This window comes from Crocodylus siamensis, chromosome 5 (assembly GCF_052110815.1).
Source record: "Crocodylus siamensis isolate JL-2025a chromosome 5, ASM5211081v1, whole genome shotgun sequence".
Classification (NCBI taxonomy): Eukaryota; Metazoa; Chordata; order Crocodylia; family Crocodylidae; genus Crocodylus; species Crocodylus siamensis.
In genome coordinates, this window is record NC_143399.1 from 19,369,250 (window position 1) to 19,395,378 (window position 26,129).

Consider the following 26,129-nt stretch of genomic DNA (forward strand, 5'->3'; position numbering starts at 1 on the left):
TCAGGGGCCGGGGCTGCGTAGCGCAGGGGGCTCAAGCCGGTGCAGTGCCGCCCAGCGCCCTGAGGCTCCAGCCTATCCCCGTGCCGAAGGCGGCAGACACTAGGCCTAGCCACGCGCTCTTCAGCTAGGGCTGCGCAGGCCTCAGGGCCGGGCCCGCGCAGGCGCGAACGCTGTTTCCCCCGAAACCGCCCGCTTGTCTTGTCCCTTGCAGAGGGCACCGGCACTGCGCATGCGCAAAGCCCCGCCGCCGCACGCAAACCAGCCGACCGCGCAGGCGCAACAGCTCAGAGGCCAGTCCCCCGGGGCAGACGCAGACACGGCGCTTGCGCCCCGGCGAGCGCTACGTGCGAACGTAGAATTCGCGCAGGATGTGAGCCTGCGCAGGGCCAGCGGGGCTGCGTCTCGCGCCTGCGCAGAGCGCGGCCGCGGGGGCTTGTGGGATACTGCGGCCCAGGCAGGCTGGTGAGGCAGGCGGCAGTTGCTAGTCGGCGGCGGGCGTTTTTGTGCGCGGGGCCCGGGGCCGCGGCCGGCGGGAAGCGGCCAGAGGCTGCCCGGTCCCTAACGCGCCCCCCCCCCGATGTGTTTATAGCGGTGGAGCGGGCGGCAGCGCGATGGCTTCGAGCAGCGGCACCGACGTGATCCAGGTCACCAACGTCTCCCCCAGCGCCAGTTCCGAGCAGATGCGGACGCTCTTTGGCTTCTTGGGCAAGATCGAGGAGCTTCGCCTCTTCCCCCCCGAGTGAGTGCTGCCGGCGTCCCGCGAAACGCGGCTCCTCCCCTCCGGGCCTGCGGCAGACGGCTCCCCCGCGCCCCCCCCCCCCCGGAGGGGCCGTGGCCCGCCCCCTTCCACTCCCGCGCCACCCTGGGCCCGGCCTCCTTCGCGCGCCCTGGACCGGTCCTCTTCCCGGGCCCGGCCTGGAGGGGGCGCCCCAACCCCCGGCGTGTGCGCGGCTGCTTCCTGCTCGCGGCTTTCACAAGGGGCCGGCGGCTCCCAAGCGCACTCTGCCTCGAGCCTGTCTCGGCCCGCGTCCTGGCCGCCCCGCTAGAGGGACCACGGGAAGCAGCAGGGCAGGTGGGAGCGAGCCGGCAGATGGTGTTTTGCATTGTTAAGAGAGTGAGGCCTGTCTCCGCCTCCAGCCCACCCAGTCACAGCCACTGGGGCCCCTTCCCGCGGGATAGTGGCCCCGGGGGGTTCGTTTGCTGAGGTGTTGAGCTTGGATCCAGCTGGGAGAGAACCGGCCCTTAGGAAACCCCATTGCAGCTTCTCCTGAAACATCTGAGCCCAGAGGCTGTGAGGGGCCTGCAGCTTGGGTGCTTGCCCTGTCTCAAATAGTGCCACCAGATAGAAATTCAGTTGCTGATTTTCAGCACGAAAAAGCAGGCCCTGCTGCCTTCACTGAGTAGGTGTCAGTCGCATTTGATCGAGGAGAAGTAGAAGCGGAAGTTAGCGAGAGGTTAGGATGTTTCAAGTAACGATGCATTCATGCGGAGCATGGGTACTCCCCGCGTGCAACATCTGTGTCAGTGTGTAAGAAGCAAGCGATGTCGTTTGACAGACTGCTGTGATGTCGATTCTTGTCTTACCAGTTTTTTCTGCTGAGCTTCAAATTGTTATTAAAAATAAAGATGCCTTTGCATGAAAAACTTTGTTCTTTCATACTCCTGCCCCCCATACTCGCCCCCCCATTCACTTCCCCCATATGAAAAAGAAAATCCTCCCATACTGTTTGGATGTGAATTCACATATTCAACACTATCCTGCTTTTAGTGTTTGTTTTGTACTGGGTATTTTGTATTGAAATTTGGAGTATCAAAGAAGACAGAATGGGCTCGTAATTGGAGTGGATAAACACTTTTTATTATTTGTGAGTATTTAAAATGTTGATAGCTGAGGAAGAATCACTTAGATGCCATAGACCTTCATTTTTTCCTCCAGGAAGGCCAGAAACACCTTTTAGCACATTTAACTTGTATAAAAGTCCTAACAGTCTGTTGCTGTGTTTAATGACTATTGGGCACTCAATTTTATCTTTACATTTTCTGTGTATGTGGGGAAACGGTGTCACTACTGTACAGATGCAACCAGGGCAGGTTGAGTGATTTGCCAAAATTCTGCTCAGTGCCTTAGAGCCCCTGACAGTAATTGCTATGCTATGGGACAGGGGTTGTCTACCAGAGGTATACATACCCCTGGGAGTACTTAGACTGCTCCTAGGGGGTACATGCAGGTGGGTGGGGATGGAGTGCCACCACCCCCGAGAGCAGGACCAGGGCGGGGCTAGGGCAGCAGTGCCCCTCTGCAAGGAGGGGAAGCTTGCACATGGTGGCTGCTGCCGCTGCCGCCACACACCAACCTGGTGAGCTCTGCCCTGCAGAGGGGCACCACGGCCCTCGCCCAGCCCTGTCCTGGGAGGTGGCAGCTTACCTACATGCTGTTCCCGACTCCCTGCTCCATGTTTGGCCACATGGTCCCCACCCCAGGGTGTTTGGCCATGCTAGCCCCCACCTCCGCATGCTCGGTATCCAGCTGCCGGGGGTACTTAGATTAAAAAAAGGTTGAAAACCCCTGCTATGGGATATAACCCTTGATATACGTCATGATTTCTTCTGAATGCTTTCTCTTATGGATATGTATTGCCATTCACAGTCATAAAGCACCATGAGGCCAAATCAGGGTTACAAAGTTTTAATTTTTTTTAACCTTTTGGAATAGAATTAAGAGTTGCAATACCAACATTTTAAGATTAGATTTTGCAGGGAACTACCTTCCTCCCTCCCAACACATTTTATGCTCCCTCTCCAAGTTCCTGGTCCCTGCTAGTTGCCGGTCACAGTCTGCTTCACTGAGCTAATTCTTCACTCTTTTGTCTCACCTTATACAAGTTTCCTTCATCCCCCCTCCCTCTCCATTTACATGTGTGCACGTGCATTTTGGCACTTCATCAGGCTGTCTCCTTGCTCAGCCATCTACTTGTGTTCAGTTTCCCTTTCTCACCAGCTGCTTGTGTCCTTGCTTCATTTCAGGAAGATGTTAGTCCCAATTACAGGAGACATGGAGTCCAAAGGAGAGACAAACACCTGGCTTTTGGTGTGAGGCTTAGCTTTTCACTCGGTTTTTGAGGGGTACCTTAAGTCTAAGAGGGATCAGAACCACAGTTTTAGAGCTTCTCAAATAAAGCCTCTTTGCCCTGTCAGACTCCCCTGAAGAGAGAACAGTTTAGTCACAAAAAGTTATTAGACTGGGTTACACTTGGTTTTATTTTAACAGGTAGATTGATTTAACTAAGTCAATTTATATAATGGCATAAACCACCAAGTGGAAGGTCTTGATTTAAATGATCTTAGGAGGGCTTGGACTAGATAAAGCCAAGGTCTCTTTGAACCTTAACTTTCTATGATACTGTTTGTTGTAATCAAAGCTTTTATTTGTACTTCAGTTCTTTTTTAAAGAGAGACTCATTCTCATTGGTTAATTTAACCACTAAAATGCACTGTTTTACAGTTAAATAGAAACATTATGCCAGGATTTAGTGCACTGTCTTGCTACATAGTGGGGGTACCTTACCCATAGGCATTTATTTAAGCAATGGTGTAACTTGTTATTTTCAGATTCTTATTAATTTTATTTAGTATGCTATATATAGATCCATTTGTTTTTGTTAAATAACTATTAAGTTGGTAATTTAAATTTAATTAAATGTACAATAGCATGTAAAATATGTTAACAAATAAAACAGCCTTAAACTATGGTGCATCATAGAGTGAGGTCCTGATCCTTGTGATGACTTCAATCTTTTGCACCCAACAGTATAACCCCTGGATCTCCTAGAACCTCAGACCATTAATACAGGATGCATCCAGTTGTCAGGCTCTGTATGTTATTGAGCCTGATTTCAGAAGTTAGATGTACTCCTGATTCTGTCGTACAGAAATACACATAATGCATGTAGACTAAACATTTTGACAGATGTTTAGGTTAACATTCCGGATTCAGGACATTTTAAATGAATGTTTTGTGAGATTATAGTTAGCTTAGAGCTTTTATATTAAATGTCATTTAATTTTAATTTAATTTTATCAGTTTTATTTTAAAAACTAAAATAATTATAACTTAAATAGCAAACTTCATTTTAAATATATATATTTTTTATAAACTCAGTACTTTAATATGGTTTGTGCTGATTGAGAGATGCTGTGACTTAACACTGCAAAATACAATTTGTCTGCCCAAGTATACAACTCACAGTATCTTACAAAAATGTTAAGGTCCCTTATGAGAGCTCTATAGATCTCATAATGTGGCCAAGAAATGAAAAAAAACCCCACTATCAGTATGTGTGAATTTTGACATATGTGAAGTAAATTTGGAATTATACTAGTAAGTTTTCGAATTAACAGTTGTTGTATAAGTATAATAAAAATCTGCTCAGCAGCCAGTACAGCTTTTCTAATATGGAAACTTGAACTATTTCGTATTCTTTTAAAGACATGTATATCACAAAACAATAAAGAATATTTTGTATACCTGGATCTTGCTTCATATCATAAGAGGAAATTATCAGAAATATATTGCATAGGACTACGCATGCTGGAGCCTTCAAATGCATCAAATTGCATTACTATTCTTAGTGATATATTCTTTCTGTCTCTGATAGTAACGGTTATATTCTTGAGTCTGATGGTCTTTGGCTTTTATGTTTACAGTAATCGGGGGTTAGGTGGAACAATCAAACCCTGTTAAGCTAATATTAAATTCAGTTGTGTGTGTGTTGCTTGACAAAAGGTTACCTTGTTCTCCACTTATTTTAAAGAGAGCTCTGATTGAAAGCCTAGCTGGCTTGTATTCAACCCAGAGAGAAGCACCTTGAAGAACCAGTCTTATTACTGTTTCTGGACATTCATATAGTAGTAGTTCTTTGCCATGCTACCTGTTAAACTCTGGCCATTGACTGTGCCTTATGTACGTAGGTTTTTGCTGTAAACCATATTTCTTTCAGTTTGAAGGCTTGGCCACAGCAACACATTCTACGTGGGCCTTGAAACTTCTAGCTCATATGAGAGCTGATTTTCCTTGGTGTAAACTGAGAAGAATCTTATCTTTGTTCCCTGTTGTAAACAATCTGCTAATTAACTTCTGATCAAAATATGCTTCTTATAAAATTGTGTGGCCTGTATCTTAAGTATCTTGAGAGCTTGTATCAAGGAAGAGAGTACTGGGAATACTAGTATCTTGTACTAGCAGGAGAGTACTTTGATTCATATGTCCAGACACGATATTCTGTATTGGATCTCTGCCTCTGGAATTCCATACTGATGCGTGCTAATTAATTTTTGGATGTGGTCTGCTACCAACATCCTGCTTCTGAATCTTGTTGTGATTCATTTAGTATAAGTTTATCTTCAGTTACTATAATTCACAGCAGAAGATACAAAACTGAAATCCCTATTACAGTTTTTATGTTTATAGGTTTAAACCTACTCTGTAGTTGAACACAATTTTTTAGTCCTAAGTTCAGTGAATGGATAAAAACAACAAATTCTGCAAATGAATTTGCTTTTGTTAACTTTATATCTAACACATTTCTTTCTTTTTTTAGTGATTCTCCTTTGCCTGTCTCATCACGTGTCTGTTTTGTAAAGTTCCATGATCCTGACTCGGCAGTTGTGGCCCAGCATCTGACAAACACTGTATTCGTTGACAGAGCGTTGATAGTCGTACCATATGCAGAAGGTTTGTGAATTGTTTAATGGCCTATGAAGCCGTCACATGATGGCATTTTTACTTCAGTATAATTCTGCAGAGTGAGGTTTAGTAGCATGCAAAACATCTGAGTTTTATTAACATTTTGAAACCCCTGGTATACTGTCATTAGCCTCTGCATTAAAGGAACCCTATTTTTAGTAACACAGTGGAAGCTGGAATATTTGTCTCAATATTTTCTATAAGAAATATCTTAATTTTAGATATTTAAGCAGAATTATCTGTAAATTATACTCTTGATTCATTTAAGACATCTTCACCATAATTTAAAATACTTGTTTGTGTAAGAAACTTTGTCTGAAAGATGACTTATTCAGCACTTGCACTTTTACATAATCTCTTCATGAGAGTTTTCTCTTTTGAGAGTGAATGGGAAAGTGGATTAGCAGGGGGTTTTTTGCAATGTCCTGATCCTTCATTTAGTTGAGAGAATCTCTGAAGAAACCCTCACCCTCACTCTAAATTCCAGTATACCAGGGGTTTGAATGATTGTGCTATAAACTGAAAGTGAGATCTTCCAAAAGGTGCCAAATGGGCACTGGGTGTTAGATTTATTATTCCATGTTTTCTTGTTCAGCCTTGCTATACTTGATAGAATTTCACTAAATAATAAATTCTTCTCTCTGTTATTTGTGTGTGTGATTTTTGTAGTGGAGAAGGCAAATGCAAAGCCCTTCCAGATGACTGAAAAACAGTGGGTCCTCTGCAGCTACAGGGGATTCTAGACATTAACTAAAGGCCAGCAAGCACTCAAGTCCCCAAGTGTTTTCCTGGTGTAATCACTTGTTAACTCCATTTTCTTTTTTTCTTTTTTCTTTTTTTATCTTTTTTATATTTTTAGGGTGTTACAGTAACTTGAAAGGCAATGAACAGGGGTTTTGGAACTTACCTTAATGTGCTGAGAAGAGAACACTTCTTACAGAAGTCTTATTAAACTCTTCTAGATTTACTTCAGAAGTAATTTATTTCAGATATGCTGTTTCTTGATCTACTTTAAAAATAATTAATTTTCTCAAGTCTCATTAATACAGTAGCATCTCTGCAATTTAAGTCAGATTATAGTAGTAAACCTTATGGTCTGTGGTCAGATCTTTGTCAAAGCAGCGTAATTTTAGTGGCTCTCTAATGAGGGCAGAGTAACAGTTTTGGCTTACAAATAAAATTATAAAGAAATTAAGCACGTAAGTCTTAATTATTGATTTCTGAATTTGCAACATTACCTGTACTTTAGTTATTTTGCGGTGTACAGAATACCTTCCGAAAGTTGTAGCCTATTTGCTATAGTAAGCAGTGGAGTTTAAAAAAAAAAAAAAATGCAGATTCCTTTAAACTACTAAATTAAAGCGTGCTGTCCATTTGTATTGGTAGCATTTAAATATTCTGCGGGGCCCCCTATTTAAGATGGTTAAACTGCTGCACGTTACTGCTAAGTAATGTGATTTTTCTCTAATTTTATTAGTATAACTTTTTGTCCATTGTGCTTGATGGTGGATAAACCTAGCACATGCCCCATAGTTCCAGATCAGAGCGTGCTACAGATGCTATGATGCAAGTCTCGCATACACTAATATATTAGGGGGCCTAATTTTATAAAGGAGTTTCTTGTAGGCTGAGCAGCAGTTTGTAGCTCTTGTACTGTTCTTTGCCTAATGATATGGTGTATCACAATAGCCTGCTCTTCTCTACTTAAACATGTCCTTTATTTTTTTGCATTTGTACCTCTGTAGAATATAGTCTTAATTCTCCCAGTGCTTAGGGTTCCAATTGAATGAGATATTTAAGCACAGAATAACAAGGTGCTTAAAATCAGTGAGATTGCTCATGAGCTTTAGACACGCTTAAGTACTGTGCTGAACTGGGACCCTTTAATTCTTGTTGTGATATTCTCTATTAATGTTCCCTTTTACTAAAGAAAATGTTAATTATTGCCCTGAACATATGATAGTCCCCTCTATCGCAAGCACACACCAACTTTAGCATGTATGGGCGTTTCATGTTGGCTGTTGCTCTGTGTAAAGTCTACGGTAAGGTTTAGAATCAATTGTAATTATCACTGTGATATTCCTAGTTTTGAAGGACCTTTAAAAATTAAAGGTGGCTGTGGGGGGTTATTTAGGTTCTTTGGTTAATGTTTGTTTCTTTTGTCTGTTTCTTTTTCTTTCACTTCTACACATTCATGCAGTATTTCATGGTTCTAACAAAGCAGCAGTAAAAAAAAACTCTTGACGCATGAAAATTAACTGGTGAGGGGCCTCATTGCTTTTTTTTTTAAATTGTAGTTTTATATATTCTAAATATTTTTAAAACTTAGAGGATCAAATGCATGATTTTTTTAATGAATGCAGATCTTCTATGAGGTGTCTCGAGATAAGTCTGAGAGGATTTGTGTTTAGATACCAGAAATGTTGTAGTCTCAATAAATTGAAATGTTTAGATATAATTTATATCCTCCGAGACATAATTTTGCATGCAAAATTACCCCATAATCTCTGTAGGTATGTTAATATATTACTGCATTGATGCCCTTTATCTAAATGACCTTTTTCCCCCCCTCTCCCTCCACAACTTTTGGTATCTAAATTGATGACAGCTCAAATGACCAAGCAAGATAACAGTGCTGTGTATTATACATTTGTTTATATTATCGGCACTTCTCAGTATAGGTGGAAGGAACCATTACCTTTATTTAACAGTGGTTTTTCTTTTTTGTTGTTGTGTTTTACAGTTCTTTTCCCTGGTTCAGCCTGAACTATATACCAGGCCCTGCTGAAAATACCACCCAACAGTTTTCTTCTGCAGCTTATCCAGTTTCTCTTAAGTGCCCTGTACATATTGTATGTTTTATGATGAGATGCAGTTTCTTAATATGTATTACAGAAACACTACTGGTATTTGCAAATATATAGTAAAATTGTATTATTGAACTCTCATTTGGGGGCTTGGGCACATTAACAGATTAATCCATCTGTATAGGGCTTTTGCTGTTGGATAGAATACAAATTATCCACATAAATACTTGTTTCATAGTAGGACCCTTAAGATTTGTTCTATATGCAGAATAGGTAGTAAACTCAGACACTTGTCTAAGTTGGCTACAAGAGTTTGGGCTGGAAGTTTCTTCTGAAATGACAGTATGTAGTAGCAACCTTGGTACAGTAAACATGGCACATATTGGAACATATGCATTTTACTGCACAGGTAAGGAATGTGCCACAATGTACTGTATTATACACATCCACCCACATATACACAGCGTGTATTTGGAGATCTGCAGAGACTTTCATGTTCATTTGATGAGTCAGCAAAAGCCCTACGCTTGATTCAGCAAAATATTTCCTTACCTTCTCTTAATTTTTACAAAATTTGTGTGGTAGGTGTAAAAGAAATCATAGTGAACTGTACCATATTATTAACCCCTAAATCAAACTTTTTTTGTCTTGTGTATCTTGATTTTTCTGTGTGCTTTATAGTGAAGCAGCCGACACGAGTCGTTGTTCATAAAACAGCTTTTGAAAGTTGAGAGCACACCCCTGGAGAACCGACTGTGCTTGCTTACGTTTGGTTCATGACTTAAAAATCGAGTACAGGTGATGAAATCTTGGCAGTGTTAACAAAAAAGTAGTGTGTATTGTGCTATTTTTTGCTCTAGAAACTTAACCATTTGTAGAGAAAAAGGAACAGTCAAATTTTCACACATTGAAGTTTCATTCTGACATAAAATTTAATGATAAATATTAATAGACATCAAGCTTTGTATTTTAGCCAACATAAGTACTTTCAACAAACTCAGGTGGTCTATCAGGGAGACATTTTCTGGGTGTATTTGTGTATTTTCTGACCATGAGATAGAATGCATTCTAATGCAAGGCTGTTTCTCTGCAGGAGTTATTCCTGATGAGACTAAGGCTTTGTCTCTCTTGGCACCAGCTAATGCTGTGGCAGGTCTGCTGCCTGGAGGTGGACTCCTGCCTACTCCCAACCCACTTTCTCAGGTAGGTTTTCATATTAGATTTAAGTGATACAAATGCTATATATATCTATAGTCTGCCAGACCTTAACAGCATTTATGCACATACATTTGTCTGCTCCAACGTGCCACACTCGATTAATCGAGTCTGCTCTGCATGCGCGCTTGATGCATTTTACCATTTATACAATGCATGCTCCAAAACACTGGGCACTTTTAAAAGCGGTGCTGCTGTGCAAACATGTGTACAGATGCCCTAACTTACTTGGCTGATACTTTCTTGGCTTAATAGATATAGCTTGCAAGAAGAAAATTGGCCGTGTGCTTAATTAAGTGACATAGTGATTTAGTTATAAATATTTATCTACAGTGCTTTCAGTCATCTACCACGTTGAACAGTGTGGTGTTAGAGTGACAAGCTTCTAGGCAGAAGACATTATTTTTTTTTTTATCATTCTCATAATGCTTCCAGTACAGTTTCTGATAACCTGTATAAAAGCTTTAATTTCTAGCCGTGGAGAGCATGTGCTTGGTGCCAAACTATTCTAATGCTCTTATTAGAATATTGCAGCAATTTCTCAGTTTTACATCTCTTTACGTTAAAACGATCAAATCTCTTAGGGGAGAGAATTGACTGTAGGTACAATTATCACTTGAAGGATTCATTTCTTCCAGCACAGCCTGAAATGTACTAAAACTTTTTCCACAGTAAAGCATAAGTATGTATACAGGCATCACTGGAAAGTGTAGTGGTGCCTAACTCCTTTAGATTCCTTTTTAAATCCATACCACCCAAGCTGCTATTGCCTTTTAGTAGGACTTGGGTATCTTAACTCTATCATGCTCCTTTAAAATTTGAGTTTATCTTTTCATAGAATAATATTTAGAGATTTAAGTGCATGCATGTGTATGTGGTTATTTTAAGCTGGGGTTAAGGCACATACTTGGACAGGGAATACATTTACTGAGTATGTTATGTCATAGGTCCTTGTTTCATTAAAAAGAGAATTTTTTTGTGTCTTTTTTAAATTGATTTTTACTTCTAAAATTGCTGCAAATTGTTGGATATAGGGTGTGAGGTTGTTGCATGGCAGCTACATGATTGTTCACTAAACTGTAATCCCTCACTGGTCAAAACCTGCTGACAAGATGCATTTATGGAACCTTGTATTGAGAATGAAGAATGAGGAGGAAAGAAATGTCACTTAGCAGTGCTTACTATTGTTTTAACTTTTAAATATAAACTACTCGCTTTGAAATCAATATAAAAAAGTTATTAAAACACTACAGTAAAATTTCAGAGTAACTTTCTGGCATAGATTGTCACCTTTTAAATGTTTTCAAATATAATAGACAAGGCTTTCCTTGATTTCCCCCTCCCATTCCCAGGGGGGACTGGAGGAAATAATTTCTTTTGGGATACCTAGAATAGAAACTTTGATATTTCTCATTTTGCAAATTTATGTTTAAAAAAAACACAGGGTGCTCTTAGTCAACTTCTTGTGAAAGAATTTGCCATATATGGAGTCCTGTATTGAGTTTTAGTTAAGAATCCGTGTAATATCTTGGTTGATAGATGTTAATTCTAGCATTGTGTATGTTACAGATTGGTGCTGTTCCTTTAGCTGCTTTGGGAGCTCCTGCTCTTGATCCTGCCCTAGCTGCACTTGGTCTTCCTGGAGCAAACTTAAACTCTCAGGTATAAAATTCACCGTTTTATTTAATGTCTCTGGCGGACTTAGGATATCATCATCGTGGAATACCTCCAATATTCACTGTTGTGTTAAGTCACTGAGTCAAGATTTGGACTAATCACATGTGCTGAACAGGTGATACAAAAACATTGCTATACCAAGAGACCATTGAAGGCTTAGAGCACAGTCTTCAAATGGTGTATAACACTGGTCAAGAACCTTTTCAGGCTGCAGACTAGAATGTGACCCAGTTTGGGTTGAGCCAAGTTCTGGGACCCAGCTCCAGCCAGGTCTTTTTCCTGTGGTGGGCTGGGGAGAATAAATGTCACCAAAGCCACATGTTCACAGGCCATACTGAATGGCTCTGTGGTCCAGATCTGGCCTGGATGGTATAGGTCGCTATGCAACATTGAGCTAGCTCTACTAGACTTTGTGTCAGATGATAAATTAATGGGGGAAAATAATAAAAAAATATTTCATTGGTAGAACAGCACAAACATGTTCTGAACTTAATAACATTCTATCCAAGGATTACAGATGGCTTTCTAAATCCATAGATTTGGAAAGATCATGCAGGTTTCTGATGATACTGTAGAGTTTCTCAAACAGTGCTTTTATGGAAATGGGTGGGAAAATTCATAAATAATCATCCTGAGTAACACTTTCATAATGGATGTTATGTTGACTCAATGTGTCATGACTGTCAGCTTGTATGCTAGAGCAGTTCTGCATGCTGGTGGGCTCACAGACAGCCCATGTGTGCTGGATCCAGCATGCAAGGCCTGTCTGGCATACTGTATTATACCCCTCATGCAGCATATGCCTTATACTAGGTGCAAATGAATTCGATAACCCTGATTTAGACAGTTTCATTGTGTGCTGTCTTTAGGTCTTACAACAAAAATGAATATGTTGATCATAATTACATATTTTTACCAACAGAAATTGAACCATTGTAATTATACAATAGTAAAATATAACTTTGAAGCCATTTTTCTTTCTGGTGGCTTATGAGGCTGATGGCAATGCAGCTTGTACAGTTGGTCAGTTCAGCAAGCATTACCTATGGGAGTGAAGTAGAAAGTCTGTTAATATGCTAAGTCTAGCAAGCAGCCTTAAGTACAGGTTTGTGTGAACTGGATTTTTTCTAAGAACAGAAAAGTCTTAATTTCTAGATTAGTTGGTACACTACCAAAACAGTTCTCTTCTCATTCCTTGCTCTAAGTATGTCTTAGAGATATCTGTGCTAGATCAGTGTCTTACTAAGCCATAAGGACATAATTTATAGACACTATGAATGGTTGAGAAAAGTGTCTTGATTCCTTCCTGGAAAGATGCTAATAAGGGTATGGACATTAATTTTTAAAGCACTATAAAGTGCTTTACAAAAATAGACTTAAGGGGGTAGACAGATGTTTTAAACCATGGATGGAAAGCTACAAAAATCATCTCGGAGGCATGCTCTCCAGCCAGGGGGCTGCTGTTTTGGTCTCCCTACCCCCAGGGAAACCTCTCAGTGAAATCTTCCTGCTGCTGCTGTCACTAGAGGAACAGAAGATTTTCCAGCTAATCCAGCAGGAGCTGTGGCAGTGGGCCTTGCAAGAACCTGGGGCACCTTGTGGCTGCTGCCATTAGCAACAGGTGGTATGCCCCCTCAGTGGTGGTGCCAGTGGCACCTGTTCCTGCTAGTGCTGCTGCTGCAAGAACACTGGCAACAGGTTAGAGGAGGCAGAGAGAGTGAGTGGAGGACTGGGGCGTTGGAGGACCAAGGAAACTCCCTGTAGTACTACATGCAGCTAGACAAGCATTGCATATGGGGCTGCAAAAGGACTTAGTACTATAGACAGTTCTTTTTGCAAGAGGAATGCTTGTTGCAAATCTGCCATTTTGGTTGTACTACAGTCTACAGATGGTATGCATGTCTGTCCACTAGTTTTTGGTAGCACTACAAATGTTTTTGTGGCATCCACTTCATTTCTGGCACTAATGTTCTAACTGGCATGTTAAAAGGAAAGCACTTAAGGGTTATATGGTCTTTCTGGAGAAACGGCTACCTTCTGAGAAGGAACAGTCAACATATCTTGCTGAAACAAGGATTTCAAAACGGAATGAGGGCATATTAATGCCTGAGGTTTTTTTCAGCCATAAGCACTTCATGTTCTTGCTTGTTCTATGTGTATTCGAGCATGTTTAGAATGCATACTTCTTGAGCATGCTTCTAAATGTGGTTTTATATTTTTCAGTCTCTTGCAGCAGATCAGCTACTAAAACTTATGAGCACAGTGGATCCAAAGTAAGTTTACTAATATTATTGATAATATATTAAGAATACTGGCATCTTCAACTTGTTATAATGCAGTACACTTAATCTTGGATTATCATCTTATATTACTTGGTATTTACCCCATTTCTTAGGTCTAGCCAAATAGTTAGATAAATTGTCTTTGTACAAAGCCTACAACAGAGGTTTTGTCTGAGAATGAGGTACAGTAAGGGGGCTCATCTTGTTTAATGTATTTGTGGTAGAAAATTCAGTTTGGAAAGAAGCTGGGAGTGACTAAGGTTTTGATATTGCTAAATATGAGAAATAGTCTAGAATCAGTAGATTGATGATATTTATCAAATCTTTCTAGAAAAGAGAAATCACATGCACAAGTATTTTAATGGTGAGCAACTGGTTTAGCAGCACTACTGTAAAAAAGGATCTGGGGAGTATATATCATCCCTTTTCTGGACTCTCCAGGGATAAGAAATCTGGAAAATGTACCTTTTAAGAAAATTTGAAGGAATTCTGGGTTTATTTCGTATAAAGAAGAGAAGGGTAGAAGTCATGAAGAGTCTTCTATTTATGTAAGAAGTTGCTATAAAGAGGACAGTGATCCGTTGCTGTATGTGTCCACTGAGGGCAAGTAGGAATTTGTGTTCAATTTTGCAGCAGAGATTTAGGTTAGATATTAGATCTTTCAGACTATTTTTATAGTTGAACACTAAAACAGGCTACATAGAGAAGTTTTGGAATTTTGTTCAATGGAAGTTTTTAGGGACATATTACACAAATGTTTTTCAGGCACAGTTTTAGAGCGTAGGGACCGAGTTACGTGACTTGGGTAAGTAGGGGTGGGAGATACCGCCATATTTTTACGAGTCTCCAATCTAATTTCTAAGAACAAGATGCTAACATGGAGGTTTTCCTTATATGAGTAACACACTTCATATTTGTTTACTGTGTCCTCTGAGGAATTACCCTTTCACTTGTTCAACCTCAAGACCCCTATTACTTTTGCAAAAATACATAAAGTGACATTAGAAATGGGAGTCTGCTCAAAATAGCACTTGGAACCTTTTGCTGTTTGCACATTGGTGTAATAAATGCTAAAGTAAGATGCCTTGTACCTGTGGCAGCACATAGCAGGTTTCAGAATCTACTGTATATCAGTGCTCCTTTAGCGAGAACTTGCAGGATGTGGGGCCTATGATATAGCTATACCAGTATGGCAATGAGTACCATATTATCTTGCATACACACACTCCAGAATAAAATACATACCTTGTTTTTGAAAGAATGAAGAAGAAAAGATGGCTGCATAGAACCATGACAGAGCCTAATCTTCAGCTGACTTACCCTTCTTTTCCTGCTTAACTAAAGCTGAAACCCTAGCCATTACTGAAGACTAGTCTATGTGGGTAGATCCGTGATTTTGAAAAGAGCTAAATAGTCTCCAGAGCCGTGAGAGAGGAGACCAGGAGTAGTTAGTAGACAGCAAGATGGCCTTAAGAAAGGCTAGTTTGATTAGTGGAACATCAAAACTTACCAAGGAATGATGATTGTTAACACCTTGAAGTGAAGAACAGTGAGTCATTACATCAGTTGACTTCCTCAGCTGCCTGAATAGTAATGCAACAGCTGCTGCAGTGTGGAGCAGGAATCAAAGCAGGGTGCTTCTGTCCTGGCCAGAAAATTGGCTTCCCCACTTGATACATGCACCCCAGTTTTTGGAGGGGGCTGCTTTTTGAGGGGAAAAGTACATGTGGTATGCAAAACAATACAGCATATGTCACATAGACTCATAAGGTGGGCACGGTACTTTGTTTCTGAGCAGCAGGGAGACCCAGAGGGAGATTGACTTTCAGTTGAGATTCCTTCTAAGACACTTAAACCAGTGCTTTGGGTAGGCTGCAAACTGACTGGTTCGTGCTATAGTTTTATATTCAACAATAGTGAATTTTGAAATTTTATTTTAACATAATGGCTTGTTCTAGGTTGAACCATGTAGCTGCAGGTCTTGTCTCGCCAAGCCTGAAATCAGATACCTCCAGTAAAGAAATAGAGGAAGCTATGAAAAGAGTACGTGAAGCACAGTCACTCATTTCTGCTGCTATAGAGCCAGGTAATTGAACTTTTGAAAGTGAAATTAGTGTATTGTAATTAAACACAGTTTTTGGCAACATAATAGATAAAGATGTATAATGTGCAAAATAAGTTAATACTTCGTTGTTTATGAATTAATTTTTACTGTATAGTATTTTTATTTTCCTGTAGAAAAAAAAAATACATCATTGACTCATGAGATGTTCAGCTAAAGTACACTTCTTATTCTAGGCCAGTGGTGTTCAGTCTCTGGCCCCATGCTCTAGTTTCCATGTGTGGGGTTTGTCCACCTGTGCAGTCTGGTACATGGGCTGCCACAACATCTGGACTGTGGCAGCCCCCCGTTAGTCTGGACATTTTGTAGTGGAGCGGTGGTGGCAGCAATAATCGACTGGGAGTAATCAATGGGGTGTAATTGTTTTAAATCACTGGTCAGGAAACCTCAATTTAATCACTGTTTTCTACAAAAAGTGCATTCTTGTTGTTTCATGATAATCTTCATTAAAATATTCTGAGACAGGGTCTCTTACAGCCTGGCAAGCCTCCTGCCATAATAGGTGTCCCTTCTACCATACTGTTCCTTCACTAGATCTCAAATCAGTGGAGGGGCTACACTCAAACTTATCCGTCAGGACTTCTGGAATAGTCTGCTGAAAATGTTTCTCTTTTGTTTCTACTGCCTTTCCCTCCTTGCTTTTATCTCCAGACTCCTCCTCCTCCTTGCCCAGATCTACTCCCCCAGCAATCCTCTATTCATTTAACTTGAAACTTTGCACTTTTAGAGAGAGGTAAGGGCTTGACTGTGTGTACGCAAACTTGAAAGACAACAGGGCTCATGCGTAGGTAATTGGGTGTGTTATCTTTTATCTCTCATCTCCATGTACTGCTGTTAACAAGGATGTTACCTCTGGAGAGAGAAATCCACAGTTTGAGAACTGAAACTAAGTATCACAGAGTTTCTTAATGGGATCTTCTAGACTGAGCACTGAGTCCCATTGGGCTCAGTGGTGTTCTTTAATCTTTTCTAATCTATAGAGGAGCCTCTGGGAACCCCATAAGATTGGGCCCCTAACATAGTACATGGCCTGTTGTGACCTATTTATAAAACTTTTCTAAATAGGTTACATGAATATATTGTTTCAAATATACTGTGTATAATTAGAAATTATAGTCCCTATTCCATGATGAAATCTTTGAGCTTTAACATATTTTAAATTAAAAATATCTTTATATAAGGGTTTATTTTTTAAAAATGCATCTTAAAAATACAAAAAAATACAACTAAATAAAAAAAAAAATCTTATTTAAATAAAAATCCGTTTTTTAAAATTGTTTATTTTTATCCATCCTGGTAATTAACACTGCTACTGCTCCCCCACCACCAAATTTCTTGGCCTGTAGACCAAAAGTTGAGCACCACTCTTTTAGGTTGGTTGATTGAACACCGGTAGAGCAAGCTCGAGAACAAACAGGAGTAAGTTATGCACGTTTTGGAAGTAACTTATGTTTTGAAGATGAGCTCTATTACCAGTTTTTGCTGAAAACATCAGGTGCTTCCAAGAATATCAACTCTGGTCTTATTAATTGTTGGGGGTTTTTCACTGTAGGGACTCCCTTAAAGGAGTCAGAAATGGCATTGAGAGGTTTCCTAGCCTCAGCTGAATTAGGAAGGATGATAAAACTTTGATATCAAAGTTTTTTTTTCTTTCAACACTAGTATCAATGTAACTTGAATCTTCATTAGTTTGATGAAAAATCACATTGCCAAATAAAGTTTCATGTTACAACTGTGTTAGTTATTTGCTAGTTTTCCAGTAACATGGTCTGAGAACCAGAATGACAGACCCAAATTTCTACTATAAAGAGATAAGAACAAATAAACAAAAAATAGCAACCTGGTAGGCTTTCCCTTTCTTTGTCTTGTCAGCATCGTTTTTTTTTTCTCTTATGAATCTCCTTGAAAACTAACAGCTTTATTTTGGGTTTGCATTAACATTTTTCCATTTTAACACTAGATAAAAAAGATGAAAAACGAAGGCATTCAAGATCACGATCACGATCGCGGAGGAGGAGAACTCCATCTTCTTCAAGACACAGGTTAAATTGCTTGATAATGTAAACTAGTCAAACTGTCTGAAATAATTCCAGTTACCTTTAAAAACTACGCTTGCCTCATACAGAGAAGGGCAGGAGGAATGAAGGTTGATAATTGGTCCATGTGGGGTATGTGAGTAAGCCCAACTTCTGTAGCAAGATAGGAACCTGAGCTGGAAAATGACTTTGTAGAACAGACTCAGACTGTATTGAGCATAAGGAGCTGCATGGGTATCTTCCAGAAGCTGCATAGAGTTGCCAGCTGACATGTGGTTCCAAGCAAATGAATCTGGTTTCTGGCAATGCAACTCAAACGCAATGAATCTTGATGTTTTTATTCACTATCTTGAGTCCTTTATATTGCAGAGTTCTGATACTTTAAATCTGCCCTCTCTTTCATTTTTACTTTAATATTCCAGTGATCCTGGTCATCACTTGTCTAGATTTTTGCATTCCCTTTCTATAGTGCCCATATTTTCAAAGTCCAGCACTGAGAAGTTGGAAGTTCTGTAACAATGTACTTTTGAGATGGGAAATACTCTTTTAAAGCATGTATGCTGATACTATTTCTGATTCAACAGTGGCATGTGTATAATTTGGAGTAGATAATCCTCTACCCCTCACCCCCCGCCACTCCAAAAGCAAAACTTTAATAAAAGCATTAGTCTTCCATTTGGCTTCACTCCAGACACTTGCACTGAATGCTGTTTCATGGCATTTAGTTTAGAACGTCTTCAAAAAAAAAAACAACAAACCTCTGAAAATGTTTTTCAGTTAATCTGATGTAAGGCTGGAATATTTCAGGTGTCTGACAAAAAATCCTTGCATCGTCCCATAAAACAGGAACATATGGTTGCTACATATATTTGGCCTCCAGACTGACCTTGTACCAAAATAGTCGGTCTAGTGCCTCTCCAAATTACTCCATCTCTTCATACTGCTTCGCTGTTTCCATAAATCTTCTGCATTAAGTGTCTGAAGTGCATTGCTGCTGCTTGTCTTTGACAGTCTGCCAGCGTACCTGGAACACATGAACAAGTACTATTCCTCCTCTTCCTCCCCCATGGCTTTTGATTCTGTATCTGTTTCTTCTGTATTGCTATTATGCCTCCTGCAATACGTGACCAGCAGTCACTTGCTCATTTTCAGATTATTCCTCAAACCTTTGTGGTCTGTCAGTGTTTTTCAGCCACCATAGGAAAGCTTGCTTACTAAATCAAATAATGCCATCCAGTTTGAAGTATCTGTTGCTTATGCACCTCATACAGTTGTGACACCATTTTTTTCCTGTTACTCATCTCAGAAATAGCATTAACCATACATGCTGTATCATCTGAACATTTTGTTGCACATGGCATCAGTATTTGACAAATAGCTTCTAAATAGTATGTCTTGGGTCAAATCTATATTTGTAATTCTGTGGTCAATGTACTGTTACTAGACGATCAAGAAGCCGATCGAGGAGGAGGTCCCATTCAAAGTCAAGAAGCAGGCGGCGATCTAAAAGTCCAAGACGGAGGAGGTCTCATTCGAGAGAGAGAAGCAGAAAATCTAGGAGCACATCCAAAACCAGGTAATGCCCTCATGAAACCTCTGAATGTAAAAAGAACATGAAATTAGTTTAGCAAAAGAAAATCAGCTGCTTGGGAATATTTGATGACCTTGTTACTAATTGAGCCCTGCAAGTTAGCAGTCTGAACTCTGATAGTTACTTACATGATGAGGTAAAATGAACTTGCTAACTCCTATACCCTGTTAATTTTGTATGAAATCTGCTTTTCCCTATAAATGCCCAATGTTTAGCACCTAAAGAAACATGACTTAATTTTCATAGGGGATAAGCAGCTCCTATTGGTTTAAGTGCAAAATATGGATGCATTTCACACTTGAAAATCGTACAAGCTGTGAGATTTTGAAAATCTTTATTTCATTCACTTAAAGGGATAAAAAGAAGGAAGAGAAAGAAAAGAAGCGTTCTAAAACTCCACCAAAAAGTTACAGCACAACAAGACGATCTAGAAGCACAAGCAGGTATAGTAATTTGTCTTCCTTAGTTCTGTTTCTAGTCTAAGATATAATGGTATTGCTGCACAAAGTGTTATCAGTCTGGTTTAGGGCAGTGTGTAATGATGCTGAGCCTCTCAAAGAAAAGCGGGGAGATTACTCATTTGCTAGGGAGCATTGCTATAAATTGTGAAATAGCACTTCAGCTAGGCTTACAAAGGTGCTTACAGAAACTGCAGTGAAACTAGACCCTTTTCAGTCTAACTTGCAGCTCCCATTTAAAAGTAGTATCCAGTGGGAGGAGAATCAGTCTTGTGCCAGACCCTTGATAAGAGCAACTCTCTGGTGACCCTGGCTCTGGCATCTCTGTGGTTTTTCAGACATGAATTTTAGCATGAATAAGACTGAGCAAGACTGCTGGACTTGGAAAGGTTGAGAACCCAGGTTCTTAGCTTTGTTGTGATTGCTTGAAATGGGAGATTCACTTATTTTGGCCACCTCCAAAGGAAAAAATATTGTTTCAAATAAGCTCTTTTTAAAGTATATCAGCACAATGATCCCATTCTTTTCTCTACTATATGATGCACTTAATTTTTCCCTTAAACTTATTTGAAGTTACAACTTTAACTCTGAAAATAGATTCCTGCTCTTTGCGTGGCAAAATGGATATTGAGCCTTTCAGGCCTTCTGGGTTATTTTCAATGTATAAGATGAACTAGCTTTTGTGAGACTCTTTAAAATGCTTCTAGAGCTCATTACTTGTGTTTACAAGTCAAAACTCTTTTCCAGTTGAGCAGAAACTCTACCTGATAGCTGAAAATCAAGCTCTTTTATCTGACTCCTGTTACATTACCTTCAATAGTCTGTAATAGGATCTTAGCTGAAAATGTATTTAATGACAGGGCAGATAAACATAATGCAGCTTGCCCTTCGTATCCATAGCTGCCTTGTCTTTATAGTGCTCTTAATCACAAACGCTACTTCACAGTAAAACAAGCAGACATCTCTGTAGAGCAGTGCTCCTTTAGAGTCCAGATAAGTGCCTGTATAAACATTCTCCATAGAAATGCTGTAGTTTATTAGAGTTTTAACGTTGCTATGTTTTGGACCACTTCCTCTTTAATGCCTATAGAGAAAGACGGCGCAGAAGAAGCAGAAGTGGAACAAGATCGCCTAAAAAGCCAAGGTCCCCTAAAAGAAAACCGTCCCGATCTCCATCTCCAAGAAGGTCAGTGTGCCTGAAAGCCCCTGAATTTAATGTCTCTATCTCTCTCTTTCAAAGGTATGTCTGGGGAATAAATGCTGCATGCTTGTAATTCTTGAAGAGCAGTAGCAGATGTAGTTATAGGTAGTCCAGTTTAGGGAATTTCTTGGATTTTACCATAGCTTCTGTGAGAGATTTATTTATTTATTTATGTATTAGATTGGTTTATCTGAAACTAGCAAATGGAGTGTGGGGGGTGTTGCTTTTTGCAAATAAGCTTTCGCTCAGTCCCACTTGGAAAATTTCCATACGCATGAGGTGGTTAGCATTGGGATCAGAGAACAGTAAAAAATGGTTCGATGTCTAGTTGGTAGCTGGTATCAAGTGGAGTACCCCAGGGGTTGGTCCTGGGGCCGTTTTTGTTCAATGTCTTCATCAACAACCTGGAAGATGGCATAGAGTGCACCTTCAGCAAGCCCACAGATGACACCAAGCTGGGAGGAGTAGTAGATATACTGGAGAGTAGGACTAAGATTCAGAGTGACCTTGACAAACTGGAGGATTGGGCTAAAAGGAATTTCATGAGGTTCAGCAAGGACAAGTGCAAAGTTCTGCACCGAGGAAAGAACAATCCCATGTACTGGTACAGGCTGGGGCTGACTGGCTGGGCAGCAGCTCTGCAAAAAAGGACCTGGGGGTGACAGTAGACAATAAGCTAGCTGAATATGAGCCAGCAGTGTGCCCTTGCTGCCAAGAAAGCTAACGGCATACTGGGCTGCATTGGTAGGTATGTTGCCAGTAGGTCAAGGGAAGTAATTATTCCCCTCTATTCAGCACTGGTGAGGCCACATCTGGAGTACTGTGTTCAGTTTTGGGCCCCCCACTACAGAAAGGATGTGGACAAATTGGAGAGAGTCCAGCGGAGGGCGACAAAAATGGTGAGAAGGCTGGGGCACATGACTTATGAGGAAAGACTGAGGGAACTGGGCTTATTTAGTTTAACAAAGAGAACACCAGGAGGGTTCTTAATACCAGCCTTCAACTACCTGAAGCAGGGTTCACAAGAGGATGGAGCTAAATAGTTTTCAGTGGTGGCAGATGACAGAACAAAAAGCAATGGTCTCAATTTGCATCAAGAGAAATTTAGGTTAGATATTAGGAAGGATTTTCTCACTAGGAGGGTACTAAAACACTGAAACAGAGAGGTGGTGGAAGCTCCATCCTTGGAAATTTTTCAAACCCGGCTAGGCAAAGCTTTGGTGGGGTTGATCTAGTTGGGGATGGTCCTGCTTTAAGCAGGGGGTGGGACTAGATGTGACCTCCTGAGGTCCCTTCCAACCCTAGCTTTCTAAAATTCTGTGATTGCAGTTGTGTTTTTGAAGTATAAGTTTAGATTACAGTGAAAGTCTTCACTTGAATTTTAGCTATATGCTCATATTTCTCAATCTCTTAATGTATTCTTGTCCTAGACATAAAAAGGAAAAGAAGAAGGATAAAGAAAAAGAGAGAAGCCGAGATGAGAGAGAACGGTCAACAAGCAAGAAAAAAAAAAGCAAAGACAAAGAGAAGGATCGAGAAAGAAAGTCTGAGAGTGACAAAGATGTAAAGGTATGCTTAAAGTATGGCTTGGCTATGCTGCCTCTATTTAAGACAGTATTGAACTTTGCTTAAGAATCTTGAGGCACGTTTTACTTTCTTTTTTTCATCTCTGCAAAGCAGGTTACAAGGGATTATGATGAAGAAGAACAAGGATACGACAGCGAGAAAGAAAAAAAAGAGGAAAAAAAAGTGGCAGAATCTGCTTCCCCCAAAATCAAAGAGTCTCCAGTGGATAAAGGAAGTGGAGATGGAACAAGAGAATCCAAAGTAAATGGGGATGATCATCATGAAGAGGACATGGATATGAGTGACTGAATGTTGCCTTTGCTGTGAATGCAGCTGCAGACGTGCATCAGTGTCATTCCTGTGTGATTCTTTTATGCTGTACTTGTTTAATCCTAAATTTAGATGTATACAGCTCTAAACTATTAATGGTTGTAAAGCTCCTGATATTAATTTACATCAAAAGCTTTATAGAAAGTGGTCCATGGGTAACCATTCTTGTATGGCCAAATGGGATTGGGTAGCCAAGTGGTTCTTACTAACTTGGTACTGTTTCAGGCAAAAGTGAAAAGCTGCATGCATCTACAGCAGGCATGGATTTTTTATGTTGTATGATCTCCTTTAGTAAATCAGCTCACTTATGATAGTGTTTCTAGAGTTTGATTCATTGCAGTAATAGAGCAGTATAGGGAATGCACTGACTGCATGTTAATTGTGGCAGAAACATCCTAAATGTTCTAAAAATCCTACGATATATGATGGATCTACTAAAGGTCTTAAGTGTGACTACACAAAAAAGATTGTTACATCTGGAAATAAGCATTCTGATCTAGGTAGATGATCTTTTTTGGCCATTTGGCTGAACGTTTTGTGTGGGTTTTGTTTGGCTTCGACAAGGTTAAAATGCACTAACCTTTTTGATGGCTTTTTTACCCAAACCCATCGTGGGCAGTGAAGAGTAGCATACTTCAGTGGTTCCTAACTTTTCCTTCTCTTAAGCCGGGGAAGGTAAAATTTCCTGATGTAGGAATGCAGAATCTCCACCTGCCTAGTGTCCAGTCATTAGAGGTTGCTTTGTGCAATTTTCATAACCCAGTTTTTTACTTTAGGTTTTACTTGTTCATGAGCTAAACACATGCAGAAAGGTAGTGCATTTTAAAATTGACCTTTGTATGCTTTTAAAAGCAAGTCTACTTGATAATGTACTTTTTACTTGATCTCAAGTTGTATAAACTAATAAATTTTGTGTTTACTGTCACTGCAGTAGTAATCTTATGCACACAGTGATTCCATGTTATGCAAAGTAGTTAGGCAAGCTGTTTTCTTAGTTACAGAAGTTTTTGGAGCTATTACTTTTGTGCAGGTAAAAACAAAAGTAGGCTACAGTCTGTGCCATGTTGATGTACAGTTTCTGAAATTGTTTTACAAGACTTTGATAATAAAACCCTGAAACTTATGCTCATGTTCCTGTAAAACTGTACTTGTATTTATTTACACCACTGAATGTATGAAATTACCTCATTTATTGAGTTGACCTTCCCCCCTCACTCACCTACTTCAACGGGATCGTAGTTTAAAGTCATTCTTTATAACTGGTGTACAAGCAGTGAAGAAAACTGTTAAGCCTATTTCAATGCAGCATGTATCTTATTTTATTTTACCTTAATTGTGGATGAAGGGAATACGCCTAAATGGGACCCTAGAGTATCATAGGATAAGTACTTAAAATATGTATTTGTAAAAAAATTGTATTTTCATTGAAATATAAACATTTTCATCTTTTATCTTCTCCAGAATGGTAATGGAAGACTAGCAGAAACAGTAAGGAGAGGAGAGCTTTGAGTATCTGCTATACAACTCTAAAAGCTAACCTATTAAAGAGTCTGTGATGCAACAACTTGCTGGTTTTAAATGAGTAGGTTTTCTAACTGAAACTAAAACCTGGTGCTTGTAATTTGAGTCTAAGTCTAACCACAATTGTTCTTAAACTGTCATTTTCCTGCAGGAATTTTGAAGTGGGAATTGCCATTTAGATATGCAGTGTCATTTTTAGAATTTGTAGAAATGTAACTTTTTAAAAACTGTTTTCAGTATTTTCTCAATACAGAGAGGTCTATGTCATACCATTGACTCTCCTAGCCTCTTTTTTAGTGAAGTGAAAAAATGATAATCCTAGTAACAGAGATGAAATGTGCAATGTGTAGTTGTGTTTCCATGGATGAGTACCTTGTGCAATCTGACCGGATTCTGTTTTGGAAGTACCTGGAGCACTGTACATAGAGCAAGACAACTTGATATTTGGATTCTTTTAATCCAAAGGATACATGTCATATAGTTACCTGCTTCTGCATTTAGCTAGCAGTGGGAATGCAAAGGGGAGACCATTGGTAATGCACCAAGATTGTCACATACTCTATGAATGTACACAGCCTTTGCATCCCAGTTTTCTGGAAAATAAGGAAAAATCCTACTTTTCTACTGTTTTGTAATGTAATGCAGTTTTGAGTAGATGGGGGAAGTGAGGAGCCTGTCCTCAGATGTAGAGCAACTGGAATCTGCATAGCTTACTGTTAAGCAGGTAGCGTAGTTGGTGTTTTGTACACATATCTAGTAATATGGGCCTGATATGTATGAAAGTATAGTGGTAAAGTATATACAAAAAGAGGCACCTTACAAAAGAAGCTTATATGTTGCTACTTCCTAAGTCAGTTTTTTGATCTGAGATTTGAATACTGTACACTTTAGTCCATGAGCTCCAACAATCAAATGCCTCCATAATTGCTGTTTGGAAGTCGGCATGTGGTAAACCTGTGCCAACCCATTCCATATTGCTATTTTCAATAGATTAGAAAAAAGGAAATGTCAACTTCTAAATATCGGTTCATTTCTATGGAAAGCAGTGGTTGTGGGGGTGGTGTAGTCAAGTTCTCCCTGCCATGAACAGCCCTCCACCCACTCCCTGCCTTTCACTGCCCCCAGTCTCTGCATCTCTTCCTCCTGGTGCTGCCTCTTCCCCCCTCCCCAACAAACTTCCCACAATCTTCGCCTTTACCTCCCCTTCTCCTGACACTTCCTGTCCGACACTACTTAGGCTCTGTTCCTTCCTGAAGCACATCATGTGGAAGCTTAGCCCTTGCTGGGCTAAACAGCAGTATCAGTGCTACTAATTAGCCAGAGGATCGAGTTTCCCTGTACTTGCCCAGGAGGGAATCTAGCCCCAGTTAAGTTGCACCTGACCAGCAAAGCAGGGACAAGAAGCTGCTCAGTGGGTGTGACTAGCCTCAAGCCAGGCTCCAGGTCAGAGCTGCAGCAGCTACCTGCACCCACTCACCCCTGTACTTTGTATGCAAGTCTAAGGGGCTTCCTCCTCCCCCCCCCCATGCTGACTTGAGGGGGGAAAAACAGTATTTGAGTACATTTTGGTAATATGGAAA

The 26,129-nt window shown here is 40.2% G+C and overlaps 1 protein-coding gene across 5 annotated transcripts; it reads left to right on the forward strand.

Moving 5' to 3' along the window:
* Window positions 1-269: 269 nt before the first annotated feature.
* SRSF11 (serine and arginine rich splicing factor 11) lies at window positions 270-24,821 on the forward strand. Of its 5 annotated transcripts, none has more exons than XM_090049321.1 (14): window positions 270-462; window positions 590-739; window positions 5,598-5,731; window positions 9,644-9,753; window positions 11,335-11,427; window positions 13,666-13,715; window positions 15,683-15,810; window positions 17,807-17,888; window positions 19,327-19,458; window positions 19,827-19,916; window positions 21,022-21,117; window positions 21,928-22,031; window positions 22,563-22,701; window positions 22,810-22,946. In XM_090049321.1, the coding sequence occupies exons 2-13, from the start codon at window positions 612-614 to the stop codon at window positions 22,697-22,699; spliced, it is 1,284 nt and encodes a 427-aa protein (XP_089905447.1). In that variant the 5' UTR covers window positions 270-462; window positions 590-611; the 3' UTR covers window positions 22,700-22,701; window positions 22,810-22,946. The 5 variants fall into 5 exon arrangements, with proteins under 5 accessions (XP_089905447.1, XP_089905448.1, XP_089905445.1 ...); XM_090049322.1 differs by having other exon boundaries at window positions 278-462; window positions 22,813-22,951; XM_090049319.1 differs by lacking the exon at window positions 21,928-22,031 and having other exon boundaries at window positions 294-462; window positions 22,810-24,821.
* The last annotated feature ends 1,308 nt before the right edge of the window (window positions 24,822-26,129 follow it).

What these genes read in the sequence shown, in the direction of transcription:
- SRSF11 (XM_090049319.1), top strand. Translation starts at nt 612, where the DNA reads ATGGCTTCGAGCAGCGGCACCGACGTGATCCAGGTCACCAACGTCTCC. An exon ending in CTTCGCCTCTTCCCCCCCGA is followed by an intron (nt 740 to 5,597) that starts GTGAGTGCTGCC and finishes TTCTTTTTTTAG; the next exon opens with TGATTCTCCTTTGCCTGTCT. An exon ending in AGTCGTACCATATGCAGAAG is followed by an intron (nt 5,732 to 9,643) that starts GTTTGTGAATTG and finishes GTTTCTCTGCAG; the next exon opens with GAGTTATTCCTGATGAGACT.